The following is a 13,460-nucleotide window of genomic DNA, read 5'->3' on the forward strand; positions in this document are numbered from 1 at the left end:
AACTTTGAATAAATTGGCTGTATGATCTGGTGAACTGTAAAGTGCCTTGAGATAATGTGAATTGGCGCTATATAAATAAACTGATTTTAATTATATCGGCCTGATGAATCATTAAAAAGAACGCATATTCGATAAGTCTTTCGATCACAAATCAGCGTTGTGCCTTCAAAGTCAGAAACAAACAGTCTTTGTTGTGTTACCTTTAGCAGGAGCTCCACCACCTCTGTGTGGACCAGTCCATGGACAGGTTCTCCATTCACATGAGTGATCAGGTCTCCAGCTTTGAGCCCAGCTTTATGGGCTGGACCAGCATCTTCTACATTCTGATTCACAAAAAAGATCAATATAATCATGAGATTTAATCTCAGAACATAAGTCCACATGTAAACAATTATATTATAGGTTTTCTAGCTTCACACATCCATCCCAGATTCCTTACCCAGACCATGTGATAGACTGTGTACATGTCACTGTCACAAGCGTACACTCTGATGGCCCTTAGCGTGAAACCAAACTTCTTTCCAGAACTGTGGATGATGATGGGCTGCCGGGCGTTGGTGGCGCAGAGGGAGGAGTCTCTGCTCGGAGAGGAGTCTCTGGAGGACGGGTCCGAGGAGAGGGAGTAAGGAGAAAGAGGGCTGGCAAGTGGAGACACCCCAAAGATATCTGTAAAGATAAGAAGCAATCACCACCTGAGAGGCTTCTTTATTTTATCACTCAGACTAAAACCAGACCTGTGAAGCTGGTGGGATGAGGCTAATGGGATTTTTTCCCCACAGCAGACAGGATTTCTTACACCAGGCCTAACCAAGCATTTTGTTCATTATCTTCCTGGACTCGCCTGTTTTCTCACTGTCACTGTGTAAAACGGATCTTACAGCAGCTGTCAGACTGAGCTATTTCTGCACAATCTATAGAGCTCTCTCTGCTGTAATATACTTTATCACTTAGAGCTCACACAGAGATGATGGTGGACCATTAGTCTGCACTGTTTCAGACTTACCTCCAGGGATTAACAGGGACAGGGCACCAGTTGACACCGACTTGGGGACTTTAGCCATAGGTCTGGTCTTCTCTGCAGCCGTTTCTGGTCGCAGAGAGGAGGTCTGAGCCCCCTGATCTGTAGAGGCCTGACTGGTACCACCAGGAACCTTTACCTCCTCGCTTCTGGGAGTCAGCTGGTCCAGGTGTTCAGAGAAGCTACCTAATTATCGGAAACAAATTGCAGAAAAAGGCATAGAAAGGTTAGTGCTAAAACAGCCAATAGATAAAAAAAAATAAGTTTACTTGATCTAGATAATATAAAATAAATGTATAGTTTGTTTGCTTTATAATTAAAAGCAAAAAATCTTAATATCTCTTTCTCTGCCTCTCAGAATCATCCATTTTATTTTAAATATTTGTTTCTTTAAACACATCATCTAACCACTCTAAATGTATTTTACCCATCAAGATATTCAACTAAAACTTGGTGTATATATATAAAAAAAAAAAAACCCAAATGCATAAAAAATGAAGAAAGAAAACCAACAAGGCACATATTACAGGGGAAGAGTTTGCCAGCAGGGGGCAGTGTAACAGGAGGAAGGAAGCTGGGCTCTACCCACAGCAGCTGAATGAGCTGCCTGGTGACCCAGCTTGGTGTGCTTTCATTGTGATAGCCATTTTGGTGCAAAGAAATTCATTTCAAACATCATTTTACTGATGGATGTAGATGCAATCATAGAGCATGGAGCAGCAGCATTTACATAAAGCTGCTAAACTTTGTCCCTAATGACTGCAAACTTGAAAATGATTATTATTAGTGTTGCGCCAATGCCATTTTTTGGCCCCCGATACCTGGCTGTGCAGTATTGGCCAATACCGATACCATTTATCTGTTTGATGTGTGTGTGTGTGTGTGTGTGTGTGTGTGTGTGTGTGTGTGTGTGTATGTAAAGAATTGCATACTACTTGGATGTCAAATAATTGCCATCATGGCTTTGTCAAGCTGCTGCCTACCTTTGTGAAGCAGGAAAAATACTAATACAAAGTGAATCCAGTAGATCTTTTTATTGCCTTCCTGGAATGGGTGACAATAGTTGAATAAACTTTTGGCTCTCAGAATGGTATCGGTGCCCTATTTGTTGGTACTCGCCGATACCACCATTTTAGGGCTGAAGCCCCGCCCGATACTGGTATCGGTGCAACACTCATTATTATCCTTTATCACTAAAGCCTGAATGAACCGCTCACCACCTTAATGGATAACACAGCTTTTAGCCTATTAAGGGGGAGTGAGGAGGAGTGTTGGTCTAGTGGTTAGATCAGTGCGCTCTGAGAAGGTTGCAAGTACCCGGTTTGATCCCCACAGCCTCCACTCTGGGTCCCTGAGCAAAACCCTTAACCCCACTGTGCTCCCTGGGCGCCACACAGTGTCAGCCCACTGCTCCTCAAGGGGATGGGTTAAACGCATGTTAAATGTGGAGAGTGAATTACTCCGATGTGAGATCAATAAAGTTCAATTATTATTATTATTAAGAGCACATTATAGTACACTGTGGCTCAGTGTCAGTCACACTGCTGTTGCTTCCTGCTTAATGTTTGTTTAGAGAACATCATGGACTGTCTATGTCTGCAAGTAGCTGACAGGAATTTATGCACAGATCTGTGCTAAAGCTGTAATCAAAACTGCAAACTAAGTTTTGATCCAAACCAAATCAAAACTAAGCTAATAGAAAATGTAAAAAAAAAAACAAAACAAAAAAAACACAACCAGCCTGTAAAGTTATTTCCAATATAGGAAGAAGCCTTTTCTCCCTACAAATCAACTTACCATAAAAATTAAGTAAAAAGCGTGCACATTTTAAATATGCATACATTTTAATTGTTGAGGCTAATTTTTATTCATTTCGTGATGAAAAATTATTTCCAATAACCCTAGAGAAAGAAATAATGTACTTCATTTATTATTCAGCTCTATGACAAACGCAGAGGTAGAGACTTCTGCTACGAAAACGTCATTTTTAAAATATTATTGGTTGAGTTTCTCCTATAAATAAAATAAATAATTCCATGCTATTCATCTATCTGCCTCTAAAAATCCTGCTAAAAAGGAAATCTGAGAAGATACTGAAAGCTGTCTTTGGTGTATGAGATTTTTTTTAAGCCAAAGTCAAGTCTTATTTGTACTGATACAGTAAGTCGTACCAGAAAGCGTGGCTCCACTGTGAGTGCTGCCGGGAGTCACAACGTCCGACTCATCCTGTGGCAGCTCTCCGATAGAGAAGGACACCTTGCTGGGGTCGCTGAGGCCTGAGGTGTCGTCTCCTTCGCTCTCAGCAGAGATGGCAAATTTGGGAAGTAAACCGGGTTGAGGGAGCTGATTCGCACTGTCTGTGTCTGTAGAGTGGGACAGCGAAGGCCTGGAAGAAATAAAACAAATCAAAGATTTTAATGACATAAAATAAACCCCAGTCAGGCCTGTTTTATGTGTCTTATAAAACCCCAGTGATGCTCTTTCAGTGAAGTTGGAAATACTCCTACATTTCATTAAAGTCAGGCGTCCAGCTCAGAGAGTCGACTGTCAGCGGACTCTCGCTCTTCTTCTCCTCCGCCTCTCCCTTCTCCTCCAGATGCCCTCGGGACAAATCCAAGCTGCTGTAGACCTAAAAACAAACATGGCTTCATGTCATTAAACGCAGGCCAGGATGCAGAAACATTTCTTGCAAACATTAAAAAAAGCCCAAATGTATCAAGGATAGCATGAAAATGCGCTTCTTCAACCTTTACAATAACACCACCGTGCTTGTGTTGTGCAGAACTCCTCACGTCTCACTAAGGTGGAAAAAGAAGCTCAACATTTCCTCAGAGGCACCCAGCTGCTTTTTGAGATTCACTGTAATGTTATGATGTGTGAGGGGAGCTTGCTGCATTGCAGCACGACTCCCAGCCTGAGTCGCTGTACTGTATACAGCTCAGACACGACTACAAAAAACAAAGATCTGATCTGAAAGCAGAAAATGTATGCAAAGCTGAAATCAACGTTCATTACGGTGGGGGGTAAAAAAAAAAACAAGCAGGAGTGAAAGTGAGGTTATCAGACATAAATTTCCATATGAAACCCTTATTTGTGTCCCATGAGAGAAAGATGGGAACAGATGAGGATATCGGCTCATTTCCATCACTAATGTCTTTGGCAGAGAGAAAAATGCTCATATATTATCGTGAGACCAGAGCAATGCGAGGACAAAGATTAAAGAAGCACCTTTGAGAATCGGTGAGAGCAGGAGGAGAACTGCCGCAGCTCCACGTTGAAGTCTTCATCATTTGTGTCCTCTTCCTCGGTCTCTAGGTGATGATATCTCTCAGAACGAGCTGGAAAGGAGGGAGGTTTGGATTTTAATGGTTTTTCCACTACAATTTTTTTTTGCTTACAGGTTATTCCTCTGCCAAGGATGGAGCTGAGGCAGAGAGAGAGACAGAGGAGCCATGATCAGCACGGTTTGTTTTTCTGTCAGCTACAAAGCCTTGCTTTGAGAAGCTTGTTAGAGAAACAGAAAGAGTAGAAAACAAGGGTTGGCCTCGGCTCAGGTTGCTCTCTCACATATCTAGTTTTTTGGCTCTCGTTCCACAGACCTGTGATTTCTCTGGCAAGAAATCGTCACAGATTTCCTCCCAGCTTTCAAAGATGGTTGGAAATTAAGAAAATGTGAGAAAATAAAAACCAAAAGTGGACTTGTTGTAAAGATAATGGACTTTGTTTTATTAAGTAACGTATCCATAGTAAGGAAAACTAAGTTATACTTTTATAAATAATACTTTTAATTATGAGCAAATCAGGAAAAAAGACTTCTAATTTCTTGAGGGCCTAAATAAGATGTTTTTAGATGTTTCCAGGTGGGTTTTTTACTATAGTAAAGTTCTATGAGGAAAGCAGATCCATTATTCTAGAAGCTGCTTCCAATAACAGGTTTCCTTCCAGCACTATTGTACCTTCTCTGACTCTGTTTCCCTATCTTTGCAAAAATGAGCCACCCCAAAGCACCATGTTTCACATATAAATGGTCTGTTTAGGGTGTTGCAGAGAAATAATATTTCACCATCATGTATTGTTGTGTCTATATGTTACGTCGATTTATATTTTCAGATACCAAACTTTGCATGTTGGATTACTTACTAAGGCAGTTTGTTGCACTGGATCACATGATAAGTAAACATTTAACAACTGTGGGTTTTAATCTGGCCAAACCTTTAAAGTGGGAGCTTTCTTAATTTTTTTTGGACTGTGAGCAGACTGTAGTTAACATAGCATCATCATTCTGAAATATTTTTTTCGTAATCCTGCTTTGGGATTTGCAGAAAAGCAAACATGAAAGCAAACCTTCCTTTGCCAAATTTCCTATTCTGTTCATGCTATTTTTTTATATTTGGTTTGTAATGAGATAATTAACACGTGGCACAGATCAGAACTACAAATCCCATTTCAGAGCATCAAATTACAGCTGCATTTTAAATCAGGCTGCCCCTCTGATAGCACATCGCAGCATCTTTAACTTCACAGAGAAAACCCTTTTTCTCTTCTCCAGGACCTCAGTGATGCAAGGAGAGACGCAACATTCCAGCTCGACATCATATTACATGTGTTGCATCTGTCTTTAAAGACCTCTGAGCTGAAAATCCAGCACAGGCTTACTGATACGCCCGTTCCGATAAAATGGATGAGGATTTTTTAAATCTCCCGTCCCAGGCAGCCGTCCTGTGTGCCCTCCTGCATTGTGAGCGGTTCCAACCAAAGAACCGTTGTGTTTTTTCATCTTCTTGTGTGTGTTTTCTCTTGTCTCCATGTGCGTTTCTACTAGTCTGGGTTCACTTCATTACATGTGCTGCCACTAGAATGCGTCTGTGTGTCGGCCATCTTGTGAAAGGCAGTTTGGTTTAAAGCAAAAAGGTATATTTATGACCTGCTTATGGCTAACATCTTATGGTTCCTGATCTCTGGTTATCATCCTAGCCTAGTTGCTAATGTACATTAGCTGTGTTTGCTGCTGAGCTATCGGTTGCCGTGGCAACAAAAGCATTGCGTTCCTCACATCACTGCTCAATTTTATAAACATTTTTCAGGGCTGTCACAAGAAATGCATTGTGTTCGTTTGTAATGGTTCACTATTGGATTAAGTGAAACTTAATTGATTTGACTGATACCCAAGACAACCATTGCCACACTGTCTGTCGTATATCATCTATGCTGCTAATCTGAGGGACATCCCCTCAACGCATCCCAACAGCTAAGCAATGAAATGAAAATTATCAAAGAAGAGTTCAATTGAGCTCTTTTATGTTTACTGCTTCCATCATGTCTTGTGTAGTCATGTAGTCTGATTATTTATACAGCGCTGACCGGTTGTCTAAAAAGAACAGAGCCTACTTCCTTTGAGTTGAATAGAGAAACAAATATTGTCCTTGTGGTTAATGATTAATATTTCCGCTTGAATTATAAACCACGTTATGGACATTTGCTGACGGTAAAAACATCTTGGATTTTAACAGCCAGTCTAAAACATTCAGCCACAAAGTTAAGCTGTTAATAACACCTCGTAATTAAGAAAAATGGCAGTTAAAATCGTTAAATTAAAGGCCGTTACTTGGTTTTACCCTTAATTTGAATGACATTAGTTAACTAGAACTTCCAGTTTGAATTTATTTTATTGCTCATTAAAACTATTAACTAAATGTTTCATTAGAAATAATTGAATATAAAAGACATTTAGCACACTAAGATGAAAAACAGTAAAGACAAGGACTAAGAAAAATTCTCAAACTGGTAACTCACTGTCAAAGTAGCTTGTGTCGTCTTCAGACTCCAGCTGAGGAATAAACTCGGCCTTCTGTCTCAGCAGGCCATTCCAGTCCAGGTTGTGGAAAAATTGATGCTGCTTCACTTCAGCAGCTCCTCCTGATGTTGGGAGAAACAAATGTTTTATGAGACTAGTGTCGAAGAAATAAAAAACAACTCGCAAAACAAAACCTGTGTAATTGACTTTGACGCTTTAGTTTAACACAAGAGGTGAAGGAACGCTTATGAAGCATTTCCCTTTCCCCCTGTGGCTGCAGGACAAACTGATGTAATGACCATAAATTATGCAGGAGAATGTCGCGACTGTGACCTTTAGAGCAACAGCAGCAGGCGTTAAGCTAAGCAGTCCTCAGACAGAACAAACCATGTGGATCAAAAGGATAAAAAGCTTTTGTCCCTCCCTGGTCATGGTCACCTTAAAGTCTGCAGATTCTCATAGCGACTGATCATGCATGGAATTGGATCCATACAAAAGAAAGGAAATAATTGCAATTGATCAAAACTGCTGCTTCAGTAGGCCACAGGATAAGGCAATCACTTGCGGGATGACCTCAGCTTCTTTCCCTGTAGCTAATAATAATGAACAGTGCTGCTGAGATGGCAAAAGACAAAAGCCTGACCTGATATATCTCTGTAGGCCTCAGATGGGTCCTAGATGTTCAAGTTTCTCACCTGCACCCATCCTTTCTAGAGGGTTCTGTCTGAGCAGCAGGGTGATGAGCTCCTGAGCATCGGGAGGCGGAGCATCCTCACCATCAGGCCAGTTGATCTCATCTACAAACATATGCACACAGTTAGCCTTAATACCAGCTCAAACAAAGAACAAAGTTCAGCTGTTAACGTTTATTTATGATCTGATTATCAGTCAAAGAGGCTTAATTTGATCTGTATTAGCTGATTGCTTGTGCCAATATAAAGTAATTTTTCCCCAAATTGCAGCTTCACGATAGCTTTGTGATTGCAGAGGCTAGAAAATCTCTTCTAAGGTTAAAAAATGTGGAAAACAAGCTGCATTTCTGTTGATTCAGTCCAGCTGTTGGAGGAAAGAATGTGACTCACATTGCATTGAAGAATTTATCATTAAAGGGACAAAGCAAAACCTTCAAATAGTGAACACTAATTTAGTTTAAAGGCTTTCTTCCTGAATTAAATTTAATCTCTAAGAAAATGCTTTTTACGTGGTATATTTTTTGCAGAAGAGGTCATTGTATATATATATAAAAAAATTGTTCTTTTATTGCATGTATGCTGGAGTCCAAGCATTTTTGGTGTTTGTTTCTAACTTTGCAGCAAGGATTTTCTCTCCCAATGGGGTTTATTCTATAGAGGATCTGGTTTTCAATTAGCCACTAAGAGTGATACCTCCTCTGGAGGTCACTGTATATAACAGAGTTAAAATGCAAGAATTACCAAAGAAGGAACAAAGCTCATGTAAATCTTGACCGGCCAACTCGAGGTGGAGAGCTTGGCTGAACCTCCTCGACTGAATCTGGACTTTAAAATGGTTCTGTAGTCCTCTGAAACATTACTTTTGTTACGAGATGTGTACGTTATCATCTTTACATGGAGTGAGAGGAACATTTCTCAATGACATAAGGTTACTACAATTTCCCAGCTTGGGATAAATAAAGTAAATCTATTCTATTAGGGGCGGGGCTTACAGTTCAAACAAACCTGTTCTCCCCGCTCGTTTATGGTTGTTTGTAATAAACTGCTTTATCTTCCCATTTATTCTTCTTTTTGCATTTAGAAGCTTTACTCAGAACCTTCTTAAGATCCAACAGTGAAAAATGTGAATACTTGCCATTTGTTGACCGGTCTTGCTGTTTCTGATCAGGATTGTATCTCTATATTCATACATCTATTCATGTACACACATCATGATAAAATAAAACTATTATTGGGAAATTGACTTTTAGGTCAAAACCCTTAACCCCAATTAAACATCTGATACCATCATCACAAGCCTTTTTCTTTCTCCTGTTGTGCAGCCATAACTTATACCCGTGAGGTTAAAATCCTCCCATTGGGATGTCCTCTATGAGGAGTTTACGCAGCTCTGAAGTTTGGCCCAATGAGCTGCTGTGCAGCCCTTATCTACAGACCATCTACCAACCGTGGGGCTTTGTTGCTCTGTGTCTGTGCCAACATGTTTCCAGATGGTTCAGTGTTGATAATCCACCTGGCATGTCAGCTCACTTTTTTTTCTAAAAACAGAAACTGATAAACCTCTTGTTTAAATGATCAACCTCTACATGTTGGACTCTAATTTTAAGAAGGTACCACCACCAGCAAACCCAGCTGGCCTCTTAATGAAATGTAAGGATAAAACTAACTGCATTTATGTATGCTTTAATTCCCTGTGAAAAGTCTTATAAGCAGAGAACAGATGTTTTAAGCTATGTCTGTGTCAAGCTGATTGTCGCCTCGAAGCGCCATTTGCCCCCCCCTTCCCCTTTAATCGAATCTGGACGGGTCATGAATATGTATGCGCGTCCAGAGGCCGCAGTGGAGTGTATTCAGGCTGTTTCAGGCCCCTTTAATTAACAGTTACCCTCAGAGGCTTGGCGTGGTTTGATTGAGAGCAAACCAAATCCGTTATGGCGCGCCATTCATTTCAGCGTCCCACATGATGGCTCTTATCCAACAGCTCAACATACAGTAACACTATTCACTGGAAACTGCAGCGCTGACAAGATAACACCTCCTGTTCTTAGGAAGATGCTCTGTGAGCTTCCACCCATAGAGCAACAATGTCACACCATCACAATGTTCAAACTGAGCCAAAAACAAAGTCACTGTTTGGCATCTGTTCTTCTAAAGGCCACTGGCTGTTAGGCTAACCCCAGGCTCACACCGACTCCGGTCTTACCGTTGCGGTGCGGTGGGTGCGGCGCCGCAGTGATTCCAAGTCATTAAAAAGACGTAAACCTCTCTCACCGGCTGCTGAGCTGTCCGGCTGCGGTTACCGAGACACTCCGGCACTGCAGAAAATTCCGCAAGAAAGCTATCCTTGCGGCGTGCCGGAGCCCTCCGCAACAAGCTCTCGCAAAAATCCTTTATTTGGGCCGTGTTATCGCGTGAAGTTACGTGAACTCAAGTGAACTTCTGTTAAATCTCCGGACCTGTTGCCGGAGCCGCAGAGCCGCACCGCACCGTAGTCAAAAGGGCGGTGTGAGAGGGGGTGTGCGGGAGTTGCGGTCTCCGTCGGCTCGGTAACCGCACCGGAGCCAGTGTGAGCAAGGGGTAAAGGGCAGATTAGACTTCTGCAAATGCACACATCAAATGTCGTTTTGGTCTGGAACCAGTTTTGCTGGTATGCTACTGCAATGTTGGTCTAGAATTTCTAGAGACGCCAAACATTTTCCCTACAAAGCAGAAGGGGGAGCCTATTCGAGAACTTCGTCGGATGGTCAAGAGAACTTCGGTGGCGCCGGCTGGAAGGTTTATCTTCCAAAACAACAATGGCACGTCTCCAAGATATCACCGTCACGGAGATGGATCTAGAGTTGCTAGAGATTGAAGAGGAAAAGGTTCTGTTAATGGAGCAAACCTCCATTAACCTTTTGTCGTAGTTGCTCATTGTACTCGTTCCTCGGTTTTTAAAAATGGTGCGCCCCGGCACCGAATTGAGAAGGACAGCCACACAGACAGCCGGAAAGGCATACCAAGGACCAATCACAGCTGCTTTTTGTCTGCAGACTTCCACTTGAGGTCTGCGCCGGTTTGCGTCCGTCCGACGCGTAGTCAGGATTTTTTTGAGGTGCGTGACGACTTTTGCAGAACCCCTGCGCTGGGGACTCGGTCGTGCACAGAGACAGATTTGACGGTTGCAGAGGCTATGCGTCAGAAGCATAAATTGGCCTTTTAGTCTCCAAATCCTAGTCTGATCCAACTGGGCATGAAATGGCATCCACACAAAAGATAGAGGGCATCATAAAATGTCTCTAATCTACTCTAATATTATCCAAATCTGAAACCCAGCTTTAATTAAAGCAATAAGAAATAAAGTCAATTTTAAATATTTCATATATTTATGCAAATTAAACAGCTTTTAGTTTTTGGAAGAACTACAGGCAGACCTCCGAGGCTTAATGCAGCATATGTTTAGGATGAGGCCAGGCTGTGCAGAATCAATCGCATAGAGTTTCACTTTAATTGGGTCCCAGCCTCAGCCAGCATCGTTCATATGCGGAAAACAATAAGATTACATGGCTTTCTGGTTTTAGTCTAAATAGATCTCCATCTGGTTTAGAAGAACTCTTTGTCAGAAATGATCAGGACTTTTAGAAAACAAATCTGCAAATGTAGAAAGAAATTTCTTATTGGCTAGACATGGAGGGTTTTCAGTTTGACCTGTCCTGATAGGTTACCAGCCATTTGGAAGTTACAAGCTTCTTACAAATCCAATAATGCATCATATGCAAGAGCTATCAGGTCTGGGCAACAACAAATGCTCATAGTTAGCTACCTTCACCATCACTGAGGCGTTAAAGTTAAATTAAAGGGAACCCAATAGTGGTAAAAGCTGTTCTACAACAAGCTCATACAGTTTTAAAGAACTGGAGAAAGTGAGGCAGATATAAAAGAGTCTGTTTCATTTATATAAGTTCTCAACTCTGTCCATTAACGGAAGGATTTGGAAAAGTTAGATACCCTTTGTAATACTCGGAGTCATCGATCTGGAGGCTGAGCAGGGAGATCCATAAATACTGCTGTTAAAGTGATGCTAATCATGTTAGCCACCAATATAAGCTGCTAAAGAAGCAAGAGACATTTTTTCTTTTAAGCTGCTGATTTAAAGATCATATTTTCACCTCTGCTCCTGATATAAACGGTTTAGGATTTCTGGCAACAATAAAAACAAAAGGGAAATGAAAAAAATGCAAGAAACGGAAATCTATTTGAAAATATATAGTAAAGCAGGATTTAATAAAAAGTTTGATAAGTTCATTTCTATGCTAATTTCAATGCGTAACTCTTTGGGTTGTAAAAGGAGATGATTTACAAAATAAAAATCAATTTGGAGGTGAACTTCTAGACATCAGGAAGACAATAAGACACTCAGGTTTTTCCCTTTTCAACTATCTCACTTATATTCTTTCATAAAGTCTAACAGCGAAAATGATACCGAGAAATAATTTGGGTGGAAATTACCTATTTTTCAGTTAGACTTCACTATTAAAATCATCATCAGGAAATGAGGAGATGCTCATAGGAGAAATAAACGTTGGAATAATGCCATTTAACAAACTTGCTGCAGCTTTTAAATTATTGATCCCAGAACCTCGATCACGGGATTCAGGTGTTGGAGATGCTTCTAAAAGATGCATGTTAGTAGCTAAGAAAAGATGGACATAAGCCTCCCTGATCTATCTTATATCAAAGTAAACACTGACTAATCATATTTTGAGAAATTATCTTATTTTCCAAAGTAGTAAAAACCAAAATATTACCAGAAAAAAAATAAAACCCTAAGGAAACACTGACCGCTTATGACCTGTCCGAACAGCTCCTCTGGAGTGTCTCCAAAAAAAGGCACACAGCCCACAAGGAACTCATAGAGGATGATGCCCATAGCCCACCAGTCGACCGGCTTCCCATAGCCTTGTCTCAGGATCACCTCTGGAGCGATATACTCTGGTGTTCCACATACCTTCCAAAAAAACACAAAGAAATCAATATCCTGATGAGTTTTGTGAATTAACCGATAAAACAGGACACTAATGAACCTGTAGACCTTCACCTGTTTATCTGAGAACTCCCTGGCATCTTTCTCTATGTGTCCCTCATACAGGTTTGTGGTCATGTTCATCAGACCGACTTTAGAGAGGCCGAAGTCGGTCAGTTTGATGTGTCCCATTGAGGTCACAAGCAGACTGTGGGAACAGAAGGACAGATCGAAAACATTAACTGTTAAAGCTATGAAAAAAATGACTGACATACTTTAATACAAGAAGGATTAATTATAACTTGGTATATAAACCATAACAAAACTTTTGAGTTATAATAATGACATTTCTATTTAATTGGAATTAAAAAAAAGTAAATTGCTATGTTTCATTTGATGATATTTGCATCAATTAAAAATATTAACATCAAATTTTTTTTAAATAGATGATATTGGTATTCATTTAAGAACACGCCTGATGGATATAGAATATTTATAAGCAAACCTCCATGTCATTGTCCTACTTTTATATAACTCTTAAACCTCCAGTCACTAGTTGGCAGCGCAAAGTCAAAGAGCCCATTATTCAACAAGATCTCATCAGGTTTTTTAGAGCTATATTATTATGAAAATAGGTATATAGGCTGTGCCTGAATGTCCGCCCCAATCACTGAATAGGGCACTATATAGTGGATACGCCATTTTAGATGAGTGTCTCAAAGTCTAGTGGATGAAAAAGTAGTACACTTGAAATTTTCCACAATGCACCTTGAAAAGTAGTGATTATCTATTGTCACTGAAACATAAATCTAGTCTTTTAAGTTTTATGTTTTCTTTTCGTGTTAACATTATGCTATATAATGCATAATCTAAAGAAAGAAACAACTAAAATGCAGATAAACAGGGTTTAATCAATATTTTGCCTGACTGCTCTGAGCATGTCCCATGATGACG

General features: G+C 40.5%; 1 protein-coding gene across 5 annotated transcripts in view; it reads right to left on the bottom strand.

The window, feature by feature from the left end:
- LOC119788298 (microtubule-associated serine/threonine-protein kinase 3-like) overlaps positions 1-13,460 on the bottom strand; it is a 54,690-nt gene that overhangs the window by 10,968 nt on the left and 30,262 nt on the right. For all 5 annotated transcript variants that reach the window (XM_038292554.1, XM_038292553.1, XM_038292552.1 and 2 more), the window contains 10 exons: positions 12,582-12,714; positions 12,326-12,491; positions 7,508-7,609; positions 6,812-6,934; positions 4,247-4,356; positions 3,526-3,647; positions 3,190-3,404; positions 1,004-1,204; positions 440-666; positions 201-323 (listed from right to left, as the gene is read on the bottom strand). In XM_038292554.1, the coding sequence (XP_038148482.1) occupies positions 201-323; positions 440-666; positions 1,004-1,204; positions 3,190-3,404; positions 3,526-3,647; positions 4,247-4,356; positions 6,812-6,934; positions 7,508-7,609; positions 12,326-12,491; positions 12,582-12,714 (1,522 nt within the window). The remainder of the gene's footprint in view (positions 1-200; positions 324-439; positions 667-1,003; positions 1,205-3,189; positions 3,405-3,525; positions 3,648-4,246; positions 4,357-6,811; positions 6,935-7,507; positions 7,610-12,325; positions 12,492-12,581; positions 12,715-13,460) is intronic.

Source organism: Cyprinodon tularosa, unplaced genomic scaffold (genome assembly GCF_016077235.1).
Source record: "Cyprinodon tularosa strain WSP-4 unplaced genomic scaffold, ASM1607723v1 ctg313, whole genome shotgun sequence".
Classification (NCBI taxonomy): domain Eukaryota; kingdom Metazoa; phylum Chordata; class Actinopteri; order Cyprinodontiformes; family Cyprinodontidae; genus Cyprinodon; species Cyprinodon tularosa.